The following is a 26948-nucleotide window of genomic DNA, read 5'->3' as shown; positions in this document are numbered from 1 at the left end:
GGCAAGGAAAAGAAACAGAAATTTTCCATCCAAAGCTGCAGTGGCATGTACTATTCTCTAAAAAATGCTGCTGCTGTTAGCAACTGTAAGCCAAGGTATCTATAAAACCAGTTTTGCAGAAGAAAGAAGGGAATTCATTGTTATTTTATTTCAATATTTGTTGCTTGATGTGAGTGACAAACACGCTGGGTTTATTTTTTCTCAGAGTCTTTTTTAATCAGATGTCCTTAGGTGACATTTCACTTTATCTAGTAACAACCCTTTGGAGAGAAGAGAACGACCTTCATCATTTGTTCTCTGCCGCACAAAGCTCAAGAGAGCAGCACAATACAGAGATCTCTGAATAGCCTCCTGCATTTTGCCGGCACCTCTTGAGGATTTGAAATACCATCGCCAGATCCTATCATCTGTTGTTTTTAAATACCGCCTTCCAGTGTGAGACTGAAAGCTTTAATTTCCCATCCAGGATCCAAGATGTGAAATACGTGAACATGTTTCCAAGTTTCTTTCTATCCTTGTGCCATTATACACAAATAGGTGTTTCTCTTACAACCATATGGCTTATAATGCAGAAAGTCTCTTCTTCTAAAAGGCTTGGAAGTTATGACTTCCCTGCAATATTATTCATCATTAACTCCTTCCTATTTATCACAGAATCATAGAAATGCTTGGGTTGGAAGAGATCTTAAAGATCATCTAGTTCTAACCCTTGCCACCATGGGCAGGGATGCCACCAACTAGACCAGGTTGCTCATAGCCCCATCCAACCTGCCCTTGAATACTTCCAGGAATGGGGCATCCACAGCTTCTCTGGGGAACCTGTGCCAGTGCCTCACTACTCTCTGGGAATAGATTTTCTTCCTATCATCTAATCTATATGTCTCCTCTTTTTGTTTAAAAATGTTCTCCCTTGTCCTATCACTATTTGCCTGTGTAAAAGCTCTCTCTCTTTTTTACAACCCCCCTCTTTTTATTTACCACCTAGCTCTCTGTTAACAAAGCCATTTTTCAGTCATCAGCCTCCTCCCTATATTCCACCTGACCATCACCTGGAGACAAGTCCCCATTTGGATGTACCCCACCAGCTCCCAGCTGGTGTAGGTGCAGGAGGAGCCCATCAACCTCAGCAGCCTGCAGGTATTGACCACTGGCATGGCCACACTGCACGAGGGTTGGCTGAGAGGCAACGTGCCTGCTCAGCAACCTGCCAAGCACCAACACCAGTGGGGCAGTGGAGGTGAGCGACTGCTCAGCAAGGCAGTGCTCGAGATGATGATTGGTTGGCAATGTGTGAAACACAAGTGTCAACTCATGGGCTTAGAGGAGAGGTCCCTTCTCCACTTCACCAGTGTACACTGGTGCACGGGGATAATGAGGTTAAGTTCATCAAGCAGATTTCATCTGTGGAGAAATAAGGGATTTGCCTCCTTCTCTTGCTCGTCTGCTTTCATATTGCTCATCTATTTTCCGAAAGCCTCAAGAGCTTAATGTCTTTGAGAGTTCAGCTCCCTTCCCTGCATTAGATCCTTTGAAAACCGGCCACTGTATCTGCCAAACCTAACTAGGGGCTGATGGACAGACGTGCAGAGTGTGACGGTCCAAGCCCAGGCCAAAGCACCCGCAGTGTGAGGATGCCTTCCCTGAATGATGAACACTGGCAGAGCCTGTCCCTCAAACAGATTGTCCTTGAAAGAAGCTCTGCCAGAAAGCACAGTGCTATAGCTCACTCCCTGGTTGAGCACCCCAGAGCAGCCCTTGCCTCCAAAACGTTGCTCCATAGGGAATGCCAAAAACTACTTCCAGCACAGCCTGTAACAGGCATTGCAGAAAACAGGACCCTTCCTGAAGTCAGTGCTCATGGGATGGAGAGAAGGGTATTTATTAATATGATGTAGATAATGATAAAAGTGCTGACTCCAAAACACCTCTCCCTGGAAATAGAGCTGTTCTGGCTCCAACAATTACCTGACAGTTCAACAAGACAAAAGTGAAAAAAAAACCAACAAAAAAAAACCCTAGAAGAGAAACTGGATTCAGGTGCAGCAGTTCCACAATATGCCAGAGGTCACCCAGAGTCCCCTGGTGGCCAATAACACTGAACTTGTTCAACAAGCAATTTAGTGACAGCCTCACGGTCGTAGGGAGGGGGGGAGGGGGAAGAAGTGCTGCACAACAGAGTATTGGATTTTAAATGTCACTCGGAGCTGCAGGGGGTTAGTGCAAGGTTTATGACATGTTGGCTGTTTCTGAGGTGGTAGATGCTCAAAGTCAGAACTATGTCTCCCATCTTCCAGACCTGCAAGGCAAGTACCAAAAGTGTTTTGGAAGGAGACGCCAGAGCTCTCTGGTTATGCACTCTGAAGAGAGATGAAGCAGCCATTGATGGGGAGCTAGTTGCTTTGCTATTGTGCTCTTGTTAGTCATTCCTCTCTGATAAAAGAACTGACTCAATCTGCAGGGCCACAGCTTTGATCAGCAAAGCCAGTAAAGTAGCTCAAACATCCTTTGGTCTATCACGAGGAGGTATGTGATCCAGAGAAACAGGGATCAGAAGACATGGCAATGAGAAAGTTGTGGTATATGATTCAACAATCAATGCCTTGTCCAGGCTACTTTTAAATGACAAAAGATCTGGGGCTTACTCCAGATGCTCCAGAAGACCATTTTACCGTTTGACCAGTCTTATTATCTGAAAATGCTTCCTGTCCTTCCATTTACCTATGTTTAATTCTGTCATTTGCGATGTGAAATTTTCCAAAGTTTGTATTTTCTTCCACATGCTTCATGAAAACATACAAACAGTAGGAAGGAGGGCTGGATTGTGTCTGGGAGCCAATTTGGCTGGAAAGGGTTGTGAGTGAACAGAACTTTATGGGAAACATCAGTGTTGGATGCATGGATAGGCACAGGAGAAAATGGATCATGTGTTCAGGTATCATATGTGAATGAATTTGTTTTATGCAAATATGCCTACAATATGCTAGGTGTGACAGAAAGGAAGGGAATCCTGCTCTATTGCATTTAAGAGCCACTTGCTATCACAGCATGATCCTGCAACTGTAGACGGAAATAAAATGCTCATGTTTTGTTGCTGTCATAACACAGGGGAAGAATATAAAACAGCCTGCAATGGTTAAATTCCACTTTCAACATTTGAGTGTAAAGTGACTCATCTGGAAGCACGATGGCTGCATAAAGCCCTCTTTTAACGAGCAGGTCCCTGCACAGTCCTCACTGCAGCTTCTGGCTTTAAAAACCTGGCAGGGACATGGAGATTTTTCTTTTCTTCTTACTGCTCGTTCAGGCAGATTCCTCTAAAATGGCTGGATGGAAGGGAGGGTCTCCTTGGTTTTATTTCCAGTTCGTCTGCCTGCATGACCAAGGGTTAGTCTTCATCTCAAGCTGTCACTCATTACTTGGCTATTCAATAAGTCGAATAATGATAATGAACTAATGATAAAATAATAATATAATAGCACCACCACTACTACTACTACTAATTTCTATGGTGGTTCTGTGTGGGTTATTACCTACTGCACATAATGTTTCTGAGACAATCTTCTGTGCAGTCTCTGAACAAGCCTTCCCTGTTTGCCTTCTCCTGTACAGCTTTGCCTGAGGATACTGTGTCACATCAGAGAGGAGGAAAAATCCTGAGGCTCTCTCTCATTACAGAATAATCTCTATTAGCATTTTATTGTTTAATCCAAAGAAACAAGAAACAAAAAAGGAGTGTCTGAGCTCCAAAATACAACTGAGTTGCTGCAGTGTAATAGTTTTCAAGCATCAACTCAGTCATAGTAGCAAAAAAGCAGAGTTCTTTTGGTCCCCCCTCTATTATTAAGTAATACGTAAAATAAATCTCTTGCTGAAGTTGAAGCTGGTACATTTTAACTTGTCTTCACCACAACTTTGAGGCTGTATACCAAGGATGGACTGACACATGACTTTTCTCAATCCACAGTATCTTGCTCGCACCTCTGCGTGATACCTTTTGTTGTCGAGGAGGTGGGACCTTCTGGTTTAAGATGTGTACAGGACCTTAAGAATCTGCTGCAGGACACCAAGATTTCAGTGAAGTCACAGATAAAAGAGGCTAGGAGTGCAGATGGCATCAATTCCATCGCCTATCATTTTATTAGCAGAAATGTTAAGAACATGCCTAGATCTCCCTAAGCATGTGGGGGCCTCATTGCTCTCGCAAAGTTAGAACACACAGCAATATCAAGCAGGAGTTCAGACTAAACAGATGAAAGCAACCCCAGAATACAATCAGTCTAGAAGATGAGAGAGTATCCTGAGACGTAAATGACTTTTTCAAGGTCATACGCTGATAAGCAGTAGGGCTGAGAGTTAACCCAGGGCTCTCAAATCCTGACCCAGTGTTCTAACCTTTAACAGTGCTGCTTCCATCTTTCAGCTGAGTAATTCCCAAAAGGAAGATGGGGAAATGATTGGGTGCAAAAGCTCTTTTTGTGCCAATTTTAGCATTGAATTTTTTGCCATCATCTACCAAAACAGCTTGGGATGCAGGGCTGTTTTTAAAAGCAGGACATGGTTACTTGGGATTAAACGCAGTCAGGTAAAATGAAAGTTCAATATAATCTAAAACTTCTTTCTGGTGAGAGTCCCTGCAATGCAGAATAGTTTCCTAGGGAAATACTGGGGCTTCTTGTTTAGGACATTTCAAGCCAGATTGAATAAATTGAAAAAAATTGAATGAATTGAATGAATTGAAAAAAAGTCTGTGAAAACTGATTCTGCATCAAGATTTGCCCTTTTTTTATTTTTTTTTTAATTGCTAAGAATCCTTGGTGCAAAGGCTTTGAATTTAGCTGCAATATGTGGTAACATGGCCTCTGTGGGAGAAAGAAACAGTAACTATTTAATTGAGCAACCACCAGAAAATATAGGAAAAAGCACCATGGCAGTAGTGAACTTAAGATGTGATTATTCAGATAGATTTCAACACTGGAATGGGGCCTAACTTGCTCTTAATCTCCCAGTGTATCCGGGACAACACGCTGATGGAGGTTTTTCAATAAAGATTGCAAGTGAATAGTCTGCTGATAAGGGCATGAGATACAGTATGGATTTGCATGGATCACCTTGCTATTGTCCCATTCTTGGGTTTTCATCTGTGTGTGGATTAGCTCATAGGATGGCTCCATTGCATCCACGTCTGGCTTGGGGTAGCCGGGGATGACGTTGTGTAGCTGGAACCCGAAGGTGAGCAGCCAACTGTTGACATCTGGAAGGGAAGAGAAGCATAAATAAGATTATCTGATCTCTCAAGCAGGATTGCCCAGGAGAAGACCCAGAGGAGAACCCCATGGCGGCTGGCACTGTAGCAGGCTGGCCAAAACGATGAGTGTCTACTTTGTGTGAAGAGCACAAATATTAATGGTCCTTGAAAGAGCTGTGTGCCAAAAGCTGGGCTTTCCACCTGCCAAATTCTGCACTTTCCCAGCTCTGAAACAGAAGCGTTGGCAGTGAGCAAATGGCCCAAATCAAAGCCAACTCCACGTCTGCCCTTCATGGGCAAGAATCAGGCACTGCTCAAAGGTATGCAGAAGTGCAGGACTAGCAATACACTTGGAGGCTGAGATGCTCCATCTGAATGGGAAATGTTATCAAGTCCTAAAGTAAGTTCTGAACTCCTCACAATACTTCTCTCACTGAGGACTCTCAAAGGTCCTGCAGGCTGAAGACTAAATTTAGAGCTATGTGAGCCAGAATAGCAGGACATCCTGGATGCACAGCACAGGCATTTAGCAGGTGCTCATGCAAGAGGCTCTGGACATGTCTTTTGCTTTTTCCATGGCATTTCCACCTCAGTCCTGAGTTTCCTGGCATTTTTCAAAAGAAGGTGTAGTTTGAGTATTAAACCAGTGTAAAGTCACATGTCATCTCTTACAGTGACATTTACAGTCAGCCTTCATACTACCTGCAAGGTAAATTATAGTGAAAATAAGTGTACAAATACAAGACTACTTTGCTTGGGTACTTTTTAGAAACCTCTTAAAAGAAGTCCATGGATGGTGAGAAAACTGCTGGCTGCTAGTGGTAAACTATTGTCTTGCGCAAAAGAGGAACCACTGGCACTAAAGGGTACATGACGGAAAAGCCATTTGGGACACCATTCCTGCATTTACTTGCCAGTAGATTACAAAGTCTTCCTCAATTTTTGAATGCACAGCTATTAGGAATAGCAGCTGAAAATTAATCCATTGGAGGAAATAATGATGAGGTTGAGTAACTCCCAGATCTGTTTGGGATCAGCATCACTTCCCCCTTAACTTCAGAGTGTTTCATGATCTCACCTTGTTTGCCTTCACTGAACTCCAGAGGACCCACCTGCTACAGTCCCTGAGCAATATGATGTGCATTTGGCACACAAATAGCAATTGCAAGAAAAACAAAGGTATGAAGGTAAAGTTTAACTAATATCAGCCCCCAGGAGTCATAGACGTTTGGATGTAACTGGAATTGTGTTGGTGATTGCTCTGCTTCAAGCTGGAAGTGCAAGGGGCTTGATTTTCATTTTGCTAAACTCAATAAGCGTTGTTGAAACAATCTGAAGAAGGAATCAATTTAAATAATCAAATATGCATCTCTGAATATTTTTTTCCCTATTCCCATGAGCCTAAATGAATGTTTTGAAGAACCAGTTGGAAAAGAAATTATGGATGCTAGTGGCAAATAAGGCACTTCCAGATGACTGGAGAATCAGGAGCCAAACAAACACACTATCTGTTGCTTGTTTTCCTACAGGCCAAAATGTTGCGATTGGGCAGATGTCCAAAAAGCCCTTGCGACAATCCATGTGGAAGAGGGAGGATTTCTGTAATAAAAACACTTCTGTTCACTCAATGTACAGATTGTTTTTGGAGTGTCTTTGAAACAGAGAGGTTGGGGGGGAGGAAAGAAATGAAAAGGCTCATTTAATTATTTTGTTGCTTAGCACTAAGCCAGCCTGCTTCCAAATCCTTCTCATCTCAAATGAAGACCTTTGATGTACATACTGTGGACCAGGTGGTCAGGAGAACAAAGTAAAACCGTGAAGGTCAGCATTGGAGCAGGAACCATTTCCCAAGCACTTAAAAAATGTGAAAAATAATACAGAGCATGGATGCTGAACTGCTGAAAAATATGTAACATGTCCGGAAATATCCAAGACAGGCTTTTTTTTGATACTTCTCAGAAAGCTGACTTTCAACACATTTGCAAACAGGAGTTTGTTCTTTTTGGGAAGAGGTGTTGGAATACCCAGAACAAAAAAAAAAAAAAGCCCAACCAAAATCATAGGAGGAAGGTGTGGAGCTGAGAAAACAGAGGGGAAAATACTAATTTGCCAAGAGGCAGTGACAACTTTTTTGACAGAAAAGTACATTTCACATCACATAGGTTTTTTTCAGCTACAGTAACCCTGCCAACACATTTCAAAGTAAATTCATTTGAGGGCAAAGAAAAAGGGTGCTTAATGTAGACACATGTAATGGAAATGTCAGTTCAATCCATCAGGATTGCTGAAGCTGGCAGCAAAGCTCTGTGCCATGAAGTGTACAATCACTAAAATATTCATGTTTAACAATGGGCCTCTCAAAACACAAATACCTGCTTCTCCTGCTCTCCCCTCCACATGCCTCCAATTTGTATCCACAAGCTCAGAGACCTCATCAGTGCAAATAAAAGCATGTGTTGGTCACCCATGTCCTGGGCACTGATCTCCCCTAAGGACAGCAGATCCCAGGGTGGGAATGTGGAGGGACAGAAAGTGCCAAAATCTGGGCAGATTTGGTTGTGATGACAAGGGCACTCTCATCATGGGTCCTGCCCACAAGGTGCCTGAAAGCTTGAGCAGAAAGAAATGCTGGGGCAGAAGCTTTGTGTCACAGCACTCAGCCCATAGCATGGCCTGCTTCTTCCATGCACTGGGAGAGGAGAAACTTAAAATATGTATGTGGGCTCGATATTCTTGAAAAAGTAAAAAACAGAACTTGTAAGACCATGGAAAAAGTTATTTGGTGCATATAAAATATTAGTGTATCAGATTTGGACATCTTGATTTTATTGTTAGAGGTGTGTGGGAAGCTATGCACCTGTTTTAAGACAGGGCTAAAAAAAAAATTTGTCCTGTCTTAACTTGAGCAGGAAAACAAAATTCTGTTATTATGCCACAAAGCAACAGTTCAAAAACTATATCAGTTCACAATTCCAAATTAACTTCCATTTTAGTTTTGACTCCTTAATTTTTCTTTTCCAGTTTTCAGTCATTAGTTCACACTTAACTTGAAAAGGTTGAAAACCCAAAAGGAATTCTTCTTTTAGGCTATTTTGGAATTTGTCATTTAGACAATTTTGAGAGCTGTTTACAACATTTTTGCTGAGAAATCTTTCAAGCTCAACCCTCTCCCATAAACAAATTCAGTTTTGACAAATGAGCATTTTCTGATAGGAAAAGTTATCTTGAGGTATTTGATGCCAGCCTTAATTATCAGTGTGAGGCCAACACACAGGTTCTTAGCCTGTATCTTTTGACATATTTTACTTCCATTGTGGCATCATCTTCTCAGCTCTGGAGAAAACAGCTTTTCATTAAAAAACCCACAATATAGTCCTTATGTTTATTGCAGAAGAACCTGAAAACATGAATCCTAATGGCTAGAAAAACAAGCAGAATAGAACCCAGGATTTTTACTTTGTAATATTTATTTGCCATTAAGCCGATTTCATAACTCAGGGGAATGCAGTTATTGTTGAATATGGAAAAGTTGTGATAGATGCAGCAGGAGCATTTAAAAATTAATTCTATCTCAAGAAGTATGTACATTTGGTTTGTGATTGTGACACTGGGTTTTCAAAGGGAAGTATCTAGAAAAGAGTCCCACCAAAACAGTTCTCTTAAAAATTGCTACCAGTGTTGCACACAGTATGAAACTAGTATGAAACTGGATTTGAAGGGGGAAAGGACTAGAGATAATCCTGGTGGCAGCACACCAATGCTAGAGGGATGGAAGGCTAGTGAGGTCATTCAGCTTGCTATCAGTACAGATGAGATGAAAGTCTGTCCAGGTGTCCAAGAAGGCCAATGACATCCTGGCTGTATCAGAAATAATGTGTCCAGCAGGACCAGGGCAGTGACTGTCCCCATGAACTTAAGTAACTGGTAAGACCACACTTCTGATCCTGTGTTCGCTTTTGGGTCCTTCATGACGAAAAAGATATTGAGGTGCTGGAGCATGTCCCGAGAAGGGCAACGGAGCTGGGAAAGGGTCTGGAGCCCAAGTCTCATGAAGGAAGGTTGCAGTGAGGTGGGGATCGGTCTCTTTTCCCAGGTAACAAGAACAGGACAAGAGAAAACGGCCTCAAGTTGTGCCAGGGTAAGTTTAGATTGGATGTTGGGGAAAATTTCTTCACAGAAAGGATTGTGAAGCACTGGAAGAGGCTGCCTAGGGCAGTGGTGGAGCCACCATGCCAAGAGGGATTTAAAAGATGTGTAGATGTGGCACTTGGGTACATGGTTTAGTGGTAGACTTGGTAGTGCTGGGTTAATGGTTGGATTTGATGATCTCAAAGGTCTTTTCCAACATAAATGATTCTATGATTCAATGAATATAGGAGGGACACTTAACATATAGAATGATTTTTTGTAAAAAAACCCAAACATACATAGAGCTCATATTACTGTCATTTTACAAAGTCCCAGGGGAAGCAGTTCAGAGATTATGTCAAGCTGTTGGGTAGGCGTGCCCCAAAATCTGGCCTTTAAGCCTAAAGCATCTGCTTTTTTTTGTAGAATCTGTTAATTCTGTGGGGCAGATTAACTTTGAACTACATAGTTAGCAGTGTTGTAGTCATGTAGCCACTCTGAAATGGCTGACTGTAATGAAAGGTTTAAGTTACTTTGCCATTCTGCTAGAACAAATCTGTATGTCATTTGTTTAGTTGCAAATAAATCTCTAGGTAAAACTACATAAACAGAGCTGCCCCTCTACAAAGAGAAAGGTTATCAGGACATTAATTGGTAGCTAAACTTGGGATATCTGAGGGGATGAAAATCCGGAAGCAAAATGAAAAGAACAAACACCAAAGATGAGAAAAGGAAAAAGGTTTGGGAATTACAATTTCCATCTATGCTAATGAATTAAACATACCCTGGACATAGGGGTAAACTGCAAACTAAAACTTATGTCCATTTTATTAAAGATTGGAAAACCTCCTGGTGATCAGGACACTGAGAGAGGAGATACCTATTGCACTGGTTTTGACTAGGATAAATTTCTTTATAGTAGCTCCTATGGGTCTGTGTTTTGGATTTGTGCTGGAAGTGGTGTTGATAACACAGGGATGGTTTCATTGTTACTGAGCAGTGCTTACACAGACTAAAGGCCTTTTCTGCTCCTTACCCCACCCCTCCAGCAAGGAGGCTGGGGGTGCACAAGGAGGCTGGGAGGGGTCACAGCTGGGACAGCTGATCCCAACTGACTCAAGAGACATCCCACACCACCATGTGGCATCATGCTCAGCATGATGTAAGGCTGGGGGAAGCAGATAGAAGGAGAGGACATTCAGAGTGATGGTGTTTGTCTTACCAAGTCACCCTTATGTGTAATGGAGCCCTTTGTCCTTGGGACAGCTGAACATCTGCCTGCCCATGGGAAGTGCTGAAGGAATTCCTTGTTTTGCTTTGCTTGCACAAGTAGCTTTTGCTTTTCCTGTTAAGTTGTCTTTATCTCAGCCCACGAGTTTTCTCACTTTTTCAGTCCTCTCCCCCATCCCACCTGGGGGGAGTGATTGAGCAGTTGTGTGGGGCTCAGTTCCTTCTGGGGTTAAACCATGACACCTATTCACTGATGGCAAGGTTGAGAAAATGTTAAGTAATTTAAATGTCTTACCTGTCATGTAACATTTGATATCCTGAGAGTTGCTAATGGGGTTGTTGTTTTTGAACATATACAGGTTGAAAGGCATTATATTATTGCTACTCAGATGCTTCCACATATCATGGTCTGGACTTGTCCACCGACCCGCTAGCACATCATAGTCTCTCCGTCCCATGTGGATAAGCTTTGTGAGGGGGTCATACAGTCCTCCGTGGTAGCCAATGATGATCTGGAAGTTGGGATTGGTGTCCATATAGATCTCCCCATATGCTGTGTACAGTATCTGCTTGATCATTAAGCCAGTCCCACTGAAAACAGCCAAAGGAGTGCCAATGTTATCGCAGGCTATGTAGAATTCATCACCGCTGCTGAGCTCCATTGCAAAGAGGTGGCCTTGGAGGTCATAGTAAAGGGAGGTGATCTCGGAACTTGAGTGGTTGTATAGATGGGTGACCTTGGTTGGGTTGGTCAGATCTGCATAGAAGAACTGCAAGTGATGACCATGGCTGGTTTTGCTGGAGACTCTCCTCCCTAGGCCATCATAGCGGTACTTCACACTCCACCCACTAGCTTTATTGTAGGCTTTGATGAGCAGGCCAGCTGAATTATACTCAAAAATATCATTGCCCCGTTGCTTCAGGAAGCCATCTTCATCCATTTTGTACTGCACATCCCCCAGTCTAGTAATCCTATCCCTGAGGTCATACCTGAGCGGTGTAAGGCGGGCACTATTCCCTGGACTCAACAAATGGAGGTTTCCATTTAGGTCATAGCTGTAACGCCAGAGTGGTTTGTCATTGATAGACACTGTCTGCAACTGGCCATCAGCATCATATTCATATGAGTACCTAGTTGTGTTTGCATAAGGGCCAACCTTCAGCTCTTTCTTAACCACTCTTCCCATATTGTCGTACTGCACAGTCATCCAGTACATGAGAGACCGGAATATCTCATACTGGACCTCCTTCATTCTGCCATAGGCATCAAAATGTTTAGTATGAGTCATGACAGCAGTGGTGATAATCTGGTTGATATCGTAGTAAATTACTCCAAATTTACCAAATTGCTCAGTTTTGCCTGACACGTCATCATACCTGTAGAGATCAATAGGTAAAGGTGTCTCGTTGATGACTGCTTGCATGCTGGTCACCCGGAAGCTGTTGTCATAATTGTAGTCAAAGCGTGCATTCACCATGCCTTCCTCAGTGAAGCGGAAAATCTGTCGATCAATGAGAGGCCCTATTTGTCTGTACCTGATTGTACAGGTGAAGCCTTCATTCTGTAAGTTGATGGTCTTCAGCATGCCAGCAGTTTCATCGTAAGTGAAACTGATCTTTGTGGTGTCATAGAGCATCTCAGCTAACTTGGACAATTTTCCGTACTTGTAGATGACACGTCTCCCTGTGCCCAAGTACAAAGTGTGGAGGAGCTGCTCATCCTCTGTGAAATCCTGAATAACTGAGGCGTTGCCTTCTGGTGGTCGGTAAATGTTCCTGTAGTAGCCAATGGAACGAATGGTTTCTAAAGTCTGACGCGCAACATTGGGCATGGTCACCGATGACAACCGGTCATTCTTGTCAAACTCAAAGATGTACTGTCTCTGGCTGTGAAGGAGCAGCACCATGGACTAGATGGGAAGAAGGAAAGTATAGATTATATTCCCAGGTTTTGAGCAAAATTATACTCTCACAAAACCTGTAAGATTCTTCAATCCAAAGAACAGGGCAATTGAGACAAATCTCTGCACCCACAGAATTAAACAGTGAGAGGCAAGCAGCTGCAGAGCACATCAAGTATCCCCAAGCAGGAGTGGGTCAAAGAAAGAAGCAGTCAATGCAGTGAGGAAGATCTAAGTTCAGAATGCTCAGTAGTTCAAATCAATACCCTGTAGCTGACTGTCTCTACCCAAATTCCCTGTGCCAATAACTTTTACAGACTAAATAAATAAAATCGGTAGACCTACTTAAACATGCTTGAAAAAGTATCCCCCAACACCTTCCAATGCTGAATTAATTCATTGTGTCACCTTATCCTCTGTTATTCTCTTACTCCCAACTTCTGTGTGCATGCTAATTTGTTCTGGGATTTTTTTGAATATAACAAAAAATCCACATAGGTTACATAATACATGGAGTAAGTCAATACTTTTTCCTTTTTTAAAAGATATGGTACTACAGTTTCCTTAAACTGTTTTAGAGATGGATGCTATAAAAAAAATCAGGAATAAAAAATTCCAGTCCCAGGTATATAGCATATGGATCTATAGGTCACTGGGCAGTGTAACAATTAATGGTAATACCCAGAAAAATTAAGTCCCACACGAATCTACAGAATGCAGACTGCAGGGCACACTGCAAAGTGTGCTACAACAGCGAGGCTGGATTTATGCCTTGCCCTTTTTAATTACGTGTATTTCCTATATAGCAGGAATGGCCCACATGAAGAATGCAGGATGTCAGACTGTATGGGTTGTTTTCACATGGAAAACCCCAGTGGAAATTTCTACTATTCACTCTGATGATTTTACCTGAATATATTTTATATTGCAGTTAACTCAACAAATGAAAATTGTGCTTAAAAAAGATGTGATGGAGTGCAGCTGAACTGATGTCAAAGGAGTAAAGCCCAAGTGCTTCAAAGGCACTGTCTCTGAGTGGTAAGAGGATTCTTACCTTTTCCAAGTAAGTGTAGCTCCATGATTTGCCATCAGCAAAGATCCTGGATGTAATTCTGCCAGACTGGTCATACTCCATCCTTTCTGACATTGTGCCCCTCTGAATCCCTGCAATGTGTCCTCCTGGGGAATAGGTGACATTGACCCCGTTCAGTCTGCTGCTTGGTGACCAGAGACTGGGCCTCCCTGCCTGGTCGTAGAGGATGCGGAGCGTGAACTTGCGGTGGTCGTCATAGATTTTCTCTGTCCTTGTCACACGATCAAAGTCGAGGGACAGCAGGTTTCTGTTGTGAACCTACAGGAAAGAGATGGAGAATTAGGAAGCTGGAAACAGTTTAAGTTAGAAAGACCAGCCTTGTTTCACCAAATGCCTCTTTACACCACACTGGAGAGTATCCAGCAGTTCACTGCCTCTGGATAAGGGCCAATTTTTAAAGCAAAGGGTTGTCCTAACATTGCTTCTGTTGACTTCAGTGAAGAAAGAGGCAGAAGAACGGTACTTTTGAAACACCACCACAGTGAATGAATATTGCCCGTATCCCAAACCTAGGTTTAAGACTACTACAGCAGATGTAACCTACAGGACATAGAATGAGAATTTGTTGCAAGGAATATTTGCAAGGTACTCTGCTTATCAATTCTAGGATATAGTATCTTTTGCTTTCATGCATATCAAAACCCAACACTTGTAGAAAAGAGATGGATGTTGTGTGAACATAGCAGAAAACAGAGTTTTTCTCTGAGTTTACTGCAGGCATTGGAAGTTAAGCCTTTTCCCTGAGAGGAAATGAGCTGTGTCACTAGGTGAAGGAGCTACAAGAAGAAGTGAACAGGTTTCGTAGTATTGAGGCGAATGAGCAAGAGAGAGACCAATTATTTTCAGAGACACTACAGTCTCAAGAATCTCTGGACTCTCGAATCTCCACTGTAGTGGAGAAGCAGGCGGACTCAGAACCCTGCAAGGTAATTAGTCAATGGACTGTTAGTCAAGGGTTTGTTAAACATGAGGGCTGGAAGTGAGTCACTGAACATAACAGGAGAAAGGTTCCTCCTCCTCAAAATTTGACAGGTAGGACTGGAACCTTCTACAACACGTAAGAGGCTCTGGAACTAGAAGGCAGGACAACTGATGAGGTGGGAGAAGATTCTTGTGGTAGCAGGGCCTCCTAAAACAAAACCCCCCTATCTACGGCAAGTTGAATATAAGTCAGCAGTGCCCTGGCAGCCAGGAGGGCCAACCGTGTCCTGGAGGACATCAGGCAAAGCATCCCCAACTGGTCAAGGGAGGGGATTGTCCTGCTCTGCTCTGCACTGGTGTGGCCTCACCTTGAATATTGCGGCAGTTTTGGGTGTCACAAGATAAGAAAAATATTAAGCTATTGGAGAGCAACCAAAGGAGGGCAATGAAGATGTTGAAGTGCCTTGAGGGGAAGCCATATGAGGAGTGGCTGAGGTCACTTGGTCTGTTCAGCCTGGAGAAAAGGAGATTGAGGGGAGACCTCATCGCAGTTACAACTTCCTTGAGAGGAGAAGAGGAGGGTCAGGCACTGATCTGTGGTGACGAGTGACAGGACCCAAGGGAATGGCCTGAAGTTGTGTCAGGGGAGGTTTAGGTTGGATATTAGGAAAGGTTCTAAACCCAGAGGGTGTTTGGGTGCTGGAACAGGCTCCCCAGGGAAATGGTCACAGCATCAAGCCTGACAGAGTTCAAGAAGCGTTTGGATGATACTCTCAGACACATGGTGTGACTCTTGGGGATGGTCCTGTGCAGGGCCAGGAGTTGGACGCAGTTACCCTTGTGGGTCCCTTCCAACTCAGTATATTCCGTGATTTTGTGAAATATGGAGGCCTTGACCACTGTAGATTTTGCACAGAGCAGCAACTTTCCTGTAGGAACTGGAGTTTTAGCTTCACTGTCCTGGTGTTATTTAGAGTGGCATAATTATACTCCTCATACCTCCAGTGCCTCTGCATTTCCAAAGATCAAAGGCATTTACTTCAAAGGTAGGAGCAGGAATATATTTTGGTTCATGGATTGCAGTGCACAGCAATACAAAAAGGAGCTGATAATACAACTCACGTTTAACCACATGTGCAAGGAGACTTACAAAGCCACATCACAACAGCAGCAAAGTACTGAGCAAGTACGAAAAGCAGCATTCCCAGTATGAGCTTGCCAGTGAAGATAGCTCTTTCTCCACCTCACCACTTCTAAACCTCTTTCAGCTGGTGAACCTCTCTTTTCTAGAAAGGTGCAGATTCTTCTTGGATAAATTTCAAACTTTAAAGAGCTGACTTAAGTCTTCAGTGCCCTTTGCAGCCCTTCAGCTCTAGTCAATAAACCAGAATTTGCTGTTTGCTATGAGGTCTTCAGACCAGGCTAAAAACACTACTCTATACTGCTCTGGGTAAAGCTGATACTCCTGACCAAAGTGTTCAAAAAACGTCTGGATATGGCATTGAGGACATGGTCTAGTGGTGAACATGGTGGTGCTTATTTTGGTTGGATTTGATGACCTTTGCATGGTTAGACTTGACAATCTTAGAGGTCTTTTCCAACTTGAATGGTCTATGTATGATTCTATAATTCTATGACCTGAGCACTGTTCTCAGCCCTGCTCCAGCTTTGATTTTGGCCATTGCTTTACAATGTATGACTGAATTCCTACTGTATTTTTGGGGATGCGGGAGTATTTGAGAGCTGAACAGTGAGAGGAAGGATGGGGTCAAACCAACAAAGAAGAGGTTCCTCAGCCCTGGCAGAACAGGAGACGGAAAGGCTGGATCACTGCAGTGTCTTCGTGTTGCATAGGGAGAGTCTATGCTGAAGCCTAGAGAACAGGGACACTATAATATCAGAATTCAAAAGAAGGTATCTCAGGAGCTGGGGAGAGAAAGAATTGGTGCCATGATGTGTAAGGATGATGTAAGAGAGAAGGCAAGTGTAACAATGATTTTCGACTTATGAATAACAATGCTAATAGGTGGGTATGACTTGAGGAAAGAAACATTGTGGAAACGTAGACAATGCTCTAATTAAATATGTGTGAAAGAGAATGTAAATGTGTAATGGTAGAGAGGAGAAATCAGTCAACAGTCCACTGTAACAGGGAAGCTGGAAAATAAATAAAAGGGTATTAAAATTCTAAGTACAGAGGCACATGTGTAACTAAGAGCAATTTGATATCTCATAGGTGCTTGCTGCTATTTATAGAGACATAGGAGTGGCAATTCCCTGCAAAAAAAGAAAAGCAAAGCAGGAAGGAATATCATCTCTGCCTCCCATCTATTCACAGAGAGCTCCAGCCTGGCAGCTGCAGTTTCTTCTGCTCCTGGTCTTTGCCAAGAAAGCTGGAAAGAGCTCTTCCACGGCTGGGACAGTTATCTAGGCTGAAGGAGGCCTTCCTGAGCCATATGTTAGCAGCAGTGCCATTCACTGGGCTGGAAGGACCAAATAGAAGGTCCTTGGATAGCTCTTAAGCTCAGTTAAAGTCTCTGTATCCCATTATTATGTCCTAAGTTGTTCCACCCTCCACATGCTGTGGCAAGCAGTGTCTGTGGGACAAGTTGGAACCAGTCATCCTTTTCATGAAACTTTTTTTTTAATGATTTGTTTTCTCCTGATATCTCTTGCTGTATTGTCTCTTATATTGGAGAAGAGCTGCAGTGCCAACAGTCACCCCTCAATGTGATGGGCAAAGTGAACCCTACCCTGCCAGTAGCCTCTGAACAGGGCCTAAATCTTTCTCATCCTTGTTCAAGGGCATGCCTTGTATAGAAGTGAACTTTCTGCAGAAGAACTGACAGGGTTGCAGGCTTCAGTCCAATAACCGTGTTTTATGGTGAGCAGCTAAATAAGGTGCCATCTCGGAGACCTTATCCTGCAACAGAGTCTGAAAATCTCCTGCAAAAAGGTTTTGCCCCTTAGAGTGTTTGACAAGGCTTGTGATCAGCACCGAATCAAGACAGGGTAAATTTAAATCCACAGTTCACAGTGGATTTGACATCCCATCTAAAATGTGTGAGAGACTAAATTTAACCCCAAACTCATGTTGCACAGTACATTTATAAATCTCTTAGCTTACTCTGGAAAAGAAATAGCATAAACACACCACCACCTCTGATTCTACAATGCTTCCTATGGCACTCCTTTAGCTAAAATGATAATTAAATAACATGCATCGATCTCCCTGGGAGCACAAGAGCACAAAAAGGGGAGAATACTCGTGAAAATACCTTGGCAATCTTCAGCGGAGAAGGGCAAAAATACTTCTGCAATGAGAACTCCAGGAGCCAACAACATCCGTGTGATAAATGGCTGTCTACAAAGAAATTTCCCCAGTAAATTGCTAAAACCATTGGGGTGGCCATATCCAGACTCAATGTCTTGCAGAAATTGTGTCCATCATGCCGGACCATCTTCATTAGTCAACACACCAGGACTGGTTAGCACCATATCCCTCTCTGATCACATGGGTTCTGCGGATTGTCTGGGACACTAGCTCTTGATGCCACCATTAACCTGCTGCCAATGTCTTAGGAAAAACAAAGTGACTTATGACAGGAGTTACCATGGTTAAATGAATAAAAGAGCTGAGCCAGCAGCTCTGCCTCTTTTGGCTGTTCTATTTGCTCCACTGTCAAGAGATTATTTTACATCCTTCTTTATTGAAAAACTCAAGTTTATTTAATTAAAAAAAAGGGAAGGAGCCCTGCTCCTTGAAGCATAGTTTACCTAATACTCACACTACAGATGGAGTCTGTGTTGCTGTTGGCCAGTGATGGCTGGAATTCACAGCCAGCCAATTTGCAGAAATATTCACTGCTGGCTGGGTGGATAAAACATCACAAATTTCCATGGGGTGTGTGGGACAGGAGAAGGGAAACTGGCTGCTTTAACATATTTGTGCTGTTTTACAGCTGCCTGGTCAAGTGCAGAGCCAGGTCAGCATTGGTGAGACCGGAAAAAAGTCATGAGGGCTGGCCTCTTTCCCTTCATTCATGCAGAAGCTCCTACCCTGTGCCTTACACCTGTAATAAAGAAACGTGTATTGTATTATTTCCTAGGGAGGGTCAAGGAGGCAGCTGTGAAACTGGCCTCCTTGTGCTGGGAGCTGGTTGAGCTCATGGCGACAGGTTGTCAGTCCCCAAGGACACCATGCAACCATTGGAGGAAGAGGCACAACTCATAAAATGTGGATCCATGTGATGGCAGCAGAAAGGATCACTCTTTTACAGTGTCCAGATCCTATTTTCCTCACTTCAAAGGCTTCATAGAATGATGCTGCAGCCTCTTTGGGATGTTCTTTCCCCATGGCGCACCATGGCTTTGCTGCTGTCTCATGTGAGCAGTAGGGTGAGGGGAGAGGGAAAGTAGTAATTTAGTCACATACAGCAGAAAATTATAACATTTCTCAAAATGAACAAAAACATATTGAACTTAACTTCCCTAAGTTTCTCCCGTGCCAGGGAAAGCAGTAATTATGGCTGTGAAGGCAGAGGAGAACATGACATAGAGAATATGATAAATGTCGTGCAATCCCCAGGGAGGCAATTAGCACCTTGCAGGTTTTTGTATTAGGGGTGCAGATGCTGCCATGCAGGTACAGACAGGAAGCTTTAAACATCTTGTACAGCTTCAGCTACTTTGAACCCCTGAACAGAGCCATAACTGAGTCCTTCAACCACGTAAGATGCACTTCTGCTTCACTAGAAGGGCCCTGATAGGCTCAAAATGTGAATAAGTTCTGGCAGATTTATAGGGATACAAGTAACAAGCCTGAAAATTCATTTTGCAAGTGTTTTTCCAACTGTAGTACAATATAAAACAAAGACACATTCTGTGTTTGAATCTACTGCAAAAATTTTGGAAGATAAAACTGACACGGGAAGCTGAGCTGTGGCTAAATGAGTGGAAGCTGTCACACAGCTGCAAATTTCAGGAGGCTCTCTCCTTTCAGAAAAAGACCCATCTAATAATTTTGTTGGTTATTAAAATAAAATAAAAACCCCAAGACAAACCAAACAAAAAGGGTGATGACAACTGATCTGCAGATATACAGCAGTTCACACTGAAGAAGCAGCTTCAGTTTTCACTACTCTTTGCAGTTTTTCTCCTGATAACAAAATAGGAGACTATCAACACAGGGGAAAAAGAACAGAGGCTGGGGTGGGGAGGGTGAAGAGAAATACTTGACAAGTGTGAGGAAGGAGAGACGGGAGAAATCACACCAAGGTGGCAGGGGTCACGCAGCAGGGAATAAGGAGAGGTGAAGAGCAAGGACTGGGAAACATATATCCTGAAACCAGAACATTGATATTTACTGCAAAGTTTAAGTGTGAATAAACAGCTGCAGTCCTTTTGCTGTGGTGGCATTACAGGGCACTAAGCGTTTTTCTCAGAGGGTCTGAATTTGCCAGTTGCTGAGCAGCTTCCTGGGAACAGCTCATCAGCCCGTGACTGAGACTAGCAAGGTACAGGGTGAGTGCACAGGACTTGCTATTACAAGTTCCCAGCCTTGCCAGCAGTTAGCAGATGAATTACAGGCTTATTGGGCAAGATCTTTAAACAGCCCTGACAAGTATGAGGTGCATTGTGCGGAACAATGTTTTCAAAACATATCAGTCTCAAGCACAGAAAGGTCCAGGCACTCATGGAGGAGAGAGTACTGTCAGGCTGGAGCTGCTTGTAACACTTCAGGAAACAATGGCAATTGTGGTGGAATGCCTTGCGAGCCCAGCTCTTCAACAGCTTCAACAGATGAGCAAATTTCTAGAGATTTTTCTGAGGTTGCCCAATGAACAGTCATCATAGAATCACTCGATGGTTTAGGTTGAAGGGGATCTTAAAGATCATCTAGTCCCAACCCCCTTGCCATGGGCAGGGGTATCTTTCATTAGACCAGGTTGCTCCAAGCCCCATCCAACCTGGTCTTGAACAATACCAGGGATGGGGGATCCACATCATCTCTGGGCAGCCTATGCCAGTGCCTCACTACTCTCATAGTTAAGAATTTCTTCCTAATTTCTAATCTAAACCCTTCCTCTTTCAGTTTGAAGCTATTCCCCTTTGTCCTATCACTCCATAAGCTTATCAAAAGTCCCTCTCCAGCATTTTTCAGCCCCTTTAGGTAATGGAAGGTGCTCTAAGGTCTCCCTGGAGCCTTCACTTGTCCAGGCTGAAGAACCCCAACTCTCTCAGCCAGTCCTGCTATGCCTAGAAAGCTCTCAGTGCTCTGTTCTATTAATGCCAGCAGCACAGGTAGAAAACACCTATACTAATTGGTGAGGTATTTTATAGTTATGACTGTCCTTCGCTTGCTTAAACAGCCTGAGACAAAGTTAAACCTGCAGTGGCTGATGGGAGGTCACGCATTCTTGGTGATGCAGAGGTCTTATAGGGAGATCAGCAGTACCACCTATGATGGCTAAGGGAACATCAGCACATAAGGAGATATAAGGATATATTCCAGTCATAAAGGTTGTGTCACTGAGGATGAATAGCCAGTTTTCTGTCCTGCAGCTTCATCCCTAATGCAGACTATACAAATCAGCCCTGTCCCTTTTTGCCATGAGACTGAGGACTGATGGGATGGGAAGTAGAGGCCAAAACTGCTCATAACTCTCACTTACCCTCAGCCGACGTCCAAAGACAGTGACCTGCCCTCTCGCTTGCTCCTTCCTCTGCCTCCACTCCACAAGATTGAGTCCATTGTCGATGGGGAGGGTGACATTCCTCTTGCCCACTGTGGGGTTGACGGTGCCAGCCAGCAGATGCGGCTCGGTTTGCAGGGCCACCTCCATGCCATTGGCAAGCATCAGTCTGAGAGAGCCATCAGCACCGATGTAGTAGCTGTTTCGGACTTGGTCTGAAGACAGAAAAGAGATCTTTGCTGATCTTTGATGATACAGCTCCAGCTTTTCATTTGTTCACTCCATCAGGCTGCATCATCATTTCCAATGATGGTAAACCAAATCTACTCTGTTACTCACCTGTCCCAGTCACACTGAGCAAAACATTGGTTTCATCAGCGAAAGTAAATATGGGCAATCCCTTTTTCATTCTGATGAGGTTTCTGCACCTCAGATTCTTACAGAAAGTTTTACACAGGTTAAAAGAGGAAACAGTCAAAAAACTGTGTAATACCTTATCAAAGGATGTGGGTTCAAACCTCTTCCTCTAGGCTAAAACTCTAGGTGGTGAGATATTTGTTTTAAATCAGTTTGACTGAAAACTTTCCATGCTTTTATATCCTAAAGATCCCAGTTTCACAACAATATATGAAAAAGTGGGGCCACCTACTTTCCTCAGCTTATTCACTGTCTCACAAATGACAGGAAATTGCACAGCAAGTTAATGCTAACCAGTTCCCCAAACAACAGCCAAACTCTTTCCCTTGGGAAAGCTTTCAGAAGGCAACTGAAGTCCTCATGTTTGGAGAGAAAGCAGAGGCATTAAGCTCCCACATGTCTCCATACATCTGACCTCAACTAGGTCTTGAAAAATCAATGGATTCTGAGGCCAGTATTTGGGAGTTCAGATGTGGAACAGAAGAGTAATCTCTCTTCTACATCCTTCAGGAATCAGGCAGGCTGAAAGCCCATCCTTTGAATCTCCAGCTGGCATTTCTCTCTGCATGCTCCTTCATGAGAGGAGCTCATGAAGGGTAAGAAAGCATGAGACTTGCTCAATGCAGAACGGCTTTAAAATCATATACAAAGACTGCCTTATCTGAAGCTCCTCAAAAGCTGGAAAATATTACTGTTTCTGTCTTCCATGGTGCCATAAATTCCTAACTGTGAATAAAAACACCCATTAAAAATTCACACAAAATGTTTTTCCATTCTGAGGCAAGTTCACTGATTGCTCTGCTGTAGCTCAGCAGGAAAAAAGATCACAGAGAAATTATCATCTCTCGACCGGATGAAATAGATCAGGAAAGAGCACAGTTTGGTATAATTAGGGAAGGAAACCTGACACCAATTGGTCTTTTTTTATGTGGGTCTCATCCTGTTCCTGGTTGTAGCCAGCTGGAGTCCTGCCACAGTGACCTCAGCAGAACCACCACTCAAGTTTCTGTACACAGTAGTGACAGTGTGAAACTGCGGGGACACAGGATTTTGCCATAAATATACAGCAGTGATCCACAATGCAGATCCAAGTATTTTAGTGCTACCAATGAGTATGTAAGTTGATGGTCTTTGACATAGCCTCCAGCTGGATAAACCGCACTCCATGCTTGAGTCTGCAAATGGAGAGTAGGGCCACAGTCAGATGGCTGTCACACTTTTCCTAGATGCTTGGTTTGGCGACAAAGTGTTAGGAGATGCATTTTAAATCAAATCAGTGAAATATCTCTGCATAGCTAATATATTCCTCCCTCCTTTATCCTTCACCAGGAAGCAGGGGAAAGCTTGAAGGTTTACATGAAATTTACCAGACGTGATGTTCCCTTTGTGTTACATAAGCACCACAGAAGGGTTATTGTTACCAGTACTGTGTGGGGAATGTAAATCCTCTACTTTCAACATCTTCCCAAGAGAAGACTCTTCCCTGGCTTTGGAAGGCATTTCTCAAGGGCTACATGAAATCCATGAGCCATTGGATGCTGTATTTTAGGCTGCTTTGGCTCTAGGGCACTACTGCCCTACTTTGGCATTGCACAAATGCTCACTTTGTCATTAGTCCAGAAGACAAAATCCCACCAGGGTGCTGATGCGCCTGTTGCAGAAGCTCTTAAATCCATCCTACAGGAATTTGTAATCTTCTGAAAATGTCTTGTCAGATCTTACCTGTTCACAGTGTGATCCAGATTTCCTGAAAGGTTCACCAAGAATTTGGCTCACCAAGTCACCTCGTCTGCAACATTATCCAGATCTTCGTTTTAAGATGAATTTCTTCAGATACAAACAGTTTAATAATTTTATACTTCTGAAGATGGTTAAGCTATTTGTAATTCTGCATGTCCTAATGGCCAGAATGTTCCTGTGCCAGAGGGCAGGACAATGAGAGAATTGACTGTGGCAGCATTATGTAACTGTGCCTTCAGTGCTGAGGGTGTAAATCACATCACAGTCAATTTTCTCATTGAAGGGCACCCAGCAGTGGGCTCTATTGCTTAATTAGGCTCTCGAGGTGATACCAACCTCACGTCTGTGCAGTTACCACAGGTCTTAATGTGAGTGAATGGGATGGGGTGGGGTAGGTTGGATCTGCCTTGCAGGCTCAAGTAAAGAATAAGAAAGTCATTGCGTTTCCCTACAGTAATAATGAGGACAGCTTGAGGGGGCTGGTACCCTCTCAGATGCCCTCTCCAGAAGGAGAAAAATCAGTGCTCAGGCATAACAGGCACTTTCTTTTAGGAAAGCCTGGTGTTATAGGGAGGGGGAGGGAAATGTGTGTCCCAGAGATGTGGGAACATGCTTGTCTCACTTGGAGCAGGTTGTTCCTTACAAGGTGAAAAGATGTTTAACAGCCCATTGTCATCAGGCACAGACTAAATAAAATACTGGAGAGTGAAGAAAGCAGAATCTGAGATTTCCTTTCCTTTCCCCAAGCTCCAGGGAACAGAGGTGATAGCTCATCCTGATCCTAAGGAGGCTTCAGCCTTCAGAACCTGGAGATCCAGGCTGGCATTGTTTGTGCAGTACAGGTTCTGCCCCTACCAGTATTTCAGCACAGTGATACCCTGCTATTTATTCCTCTTTTCTTTCCCACTTCATCACCTTTCCTCCACCTAATCAGTCCTCTGCTTCTCACCTTTCTCACCAGAGGCAGAACTGTGCTCATTTCCCACAGCCACAAACTGGTCCCACCAGTCCTACGGTGGCTGTCCACTTCTCTTTTGTCCCTTGTGCCTCTCCACACCAGTCCTTTAGTTCTAACACAGACCTACTGGGCACAGGAATGGTCATTTTTTTGGATGCTTCTTTGTGGAGGTTTGAACAGCCACTGAACAAAGAATCAGATCTTCAGCAACCAGCTGGAAGCTTGTTCCAGGAGGAGACTAACTGTTAAGTGAGAAGCCATTAAGAGACTGAAGCAAAGGGGATGGCTGGAAGTGTGGTTTGATTTATGTAACCCTTTTTGTTACTACAATAATGGTAATGATGATGGAGGATTGTACTGCATGAGACTGCACGGCAAGGGGACTGGTTGGAAGTGCAGAAAAACAGCTGCAGAGCAACCGCTGTGCTTGGGAATGTGGCTAAGTAGCTGTGAGTGTGTGTCTGTACCAGCATGTGGGGAGCTCTTGGGCACTGGGGATGCAGGTGCTTTTTTGGTGCTGGGATTATCAAGACGATGCCTGTTTCCTGATTGTGTGCAGCTTGGTCAGGAGAGGGACAGTGGCCCAACTCACCTTGGAGCAGGGTGTAGAAGGCTCCTGATGCTGACAAATTGGTTGTTATCGTGACATCATCCTTGCTGGAGGTTTCCACCTGGACGTGCACGGAGCTGTCGGTATCGCTGCGGAAGCTGCTCACTTGGCCAGTAGGGAAGGTCACGTTGGTCAGGCGGCCAAAGCTGTCATACCTGAAAGGGAGGATGGAGTGAAGTCAACAGCATCAACAGAGAGGTGGGAGGCAGGAATCATCCTATAAAGCACAGACCAAGTCTTCAAGTCTTCATCCAGATTTCTCCCAGAGAAAAATGCATTGTCACTCTGTCAGGCTGTCCTGACTTTTTCTGGCTTCATGAGAAGAAAATCACAGCTTTTAGCTGAAGAAAATGAACAGAAAGTGACTATGTATTAGCCTGCATTTTAACAATATTTTTCCAATTCTTCTCACCTGAACCACGCTTCTTGTTTACGAGAGTAACTTTATTGCTCTTCCACTTAGGAAAACACACTGGTTTGTGAATCCTGTCTAGCAGAACTAGGAGTTTCTGAAGGCCACCAGCTATTTTGTCTGGCTGCGTCCTGAGCTTTCCAGCAATTTATTTTTTTTACTTTTTTTCCCTATCTTATTTAAAAGCTAAATGTTAAGATAGCGTCAAGGGCCTGCAGATTGGTCACATCAGGTAAGAGAACTGTCCTTTGTGAACATGGTGTAGAGCCCTGAGGACAGCTGAAACCCCAGTGTCTACCTTTTACTGTTCCTAGGACCATCCGGAAGGACTGATTTAAAAGCATAAAAAAGCAGACTAGTTTTCATCCCTACTGTGTCCTTGGCTTTTCCAATGAGGAATCAACATAAGCGCCATCTGGGAAGGTTTCTGTGATGTGGACACCCAGGTACCAAGACCCAGATGAAATAAGCTCCATACATGCAGGTCCCACAGCAGTTAACAAGCTGGGGGAGTTATTTTTTGATAAAAGATTAGCAGACACTTGTGTCTAGAGTCCTCCTGAGTTGACAGAGCAAACACCATCCTGCCTCTCATTTGTGGCATTACAAAACAGGTGCCTGTGGGTTACAGACTGAGCTAGGACCAGAGGGTTGGCAAGGGATCTTTGGAGCAAGGCTATTGTAGTCTGAAATTGAGGGTAGTAGGAAGCTCTACTGGCTTATCTCTGGAGGGTGTTGAAAGTTCTGATAAGATGGACCTTCAGGGAAGGGATATTTAAATAGTTAGGGAGAAACAATAGGAAAATTCCAGCAAATCAGTCAGTGATAAATGTTGGACTTTTTTCAAGTCCTGCCCATCTTTTAAGAATGATTTATATGATATACAAGGAGATGATGTTATGAAAACATATCATTTGGGGATGCAAAATGAATGCTGGGTGAGCAGAGAGGACATGTTTTCCTGCCCTATCCAGTGGTAAGCCTTTGATGGATCACAGTGTCCACTGAAGGGCACCATTCCTCAGAATGATAAAGTAATATAAATGATACATTAAGGATAAAGAGTTTAGAAAACATGATCTAAGAGGCAAAGCCAAAATAAAAGAGTTGATTTAGAAAAGGGAAAACAAGGAAATGAGAAAATACCACCCTGACAGTGGATATTCTGAAGCAGATTATAATTAATTGCTCGTCATGTCTACTGAGGATGTGACAAAAAATAATCAGTTTGAATGGAAACAAAGAAATTTCAGGTTAGAAGCTCTAGGATATTTTTAAGGCCCATTGTTGCTCCAAGGAGAGGAAGAGATGGAGCGCTGGAAACCCCACTGCCTCTCACTTTTAAGAATAGGGGAGGAAATGTGTTAGAGGGGATCTGGATTCAGATGATCAGACCTTGGAGGGATCAAATGTTTGAGGAGCTCCTGATGCTTCTCTTTAGGATTACTCTGAGCTGGGGAATAAGAAAATAGATCCCATCTAATAACAAAACCCACAAACCAAACAAAAAGAAAAGAGAGGAGAGAAGAGAAGAGGAAGAGAAGAGAAGAGGAAGAGAAGAGAAGAGAAGAGAAGAGAAGAGAAGAGAAGAGAAGAGA

The 26948-nt window shown here is 43.4% G+C and overlaps 1 protein-coding gene across 10 annotated transcripts in view; it reads right to left on the bottom strand.

Moving 5' to 3' along the window:
- Positions 1-26948, bottom strand: part of TENM4 (teneurin transmembrane protein 4) — a 603970-nt gene that overhangs the window by 7507 nt on the left and 569515 nt on the right. For all 10 annotated transcript variants that reach the window (XM_027677557.1, XM_027677560.1, XM_027677561.1 and 7 more), the window contains 5 exons: positions 24921-25093; positions 21193-21428; positions 13559-13855; positions 10899-12513; positions 5109-5251 (listed from right to left, as the gene is read on the bottom strand). In XM_027677557.1, the coding sequence (XP_027533358.1) occupies positions 5109-5251; positions 10899-12513; positions 13559-13855; positions 21193-21428; positions 24921-25093 (2464 nt within the window). The remainder of the gene's footprint in view (positions 1-5108; positions 5252-10898; positions 12514-13558; positions 13856-21192; positions 21429-24920; positions 25094-26948) is intronic.

The sequence above is a fragment of the Neopelma chrysocephalum genome, unplaced genomic scaffold (genome assembly GCF_003984885.1).
Source record: "Neopelma chrysocephalum unplaced genomic scaffold, ASM398488v2 Primary Assembly neopelma1_43, whole genome shotgun sequence".
Taxonomy (NCBI): domain Eukaryota; kingdom Metazoa; phylum Chordata; class Aves; order Passeriformes; family Pipridae; genus Neopelma; species Neopelma chrysocephalum.
Note: the sequence above shows the minus strand (reverse complement) of the source record. Positions and strands in the feature narration are given on the sequence as shown.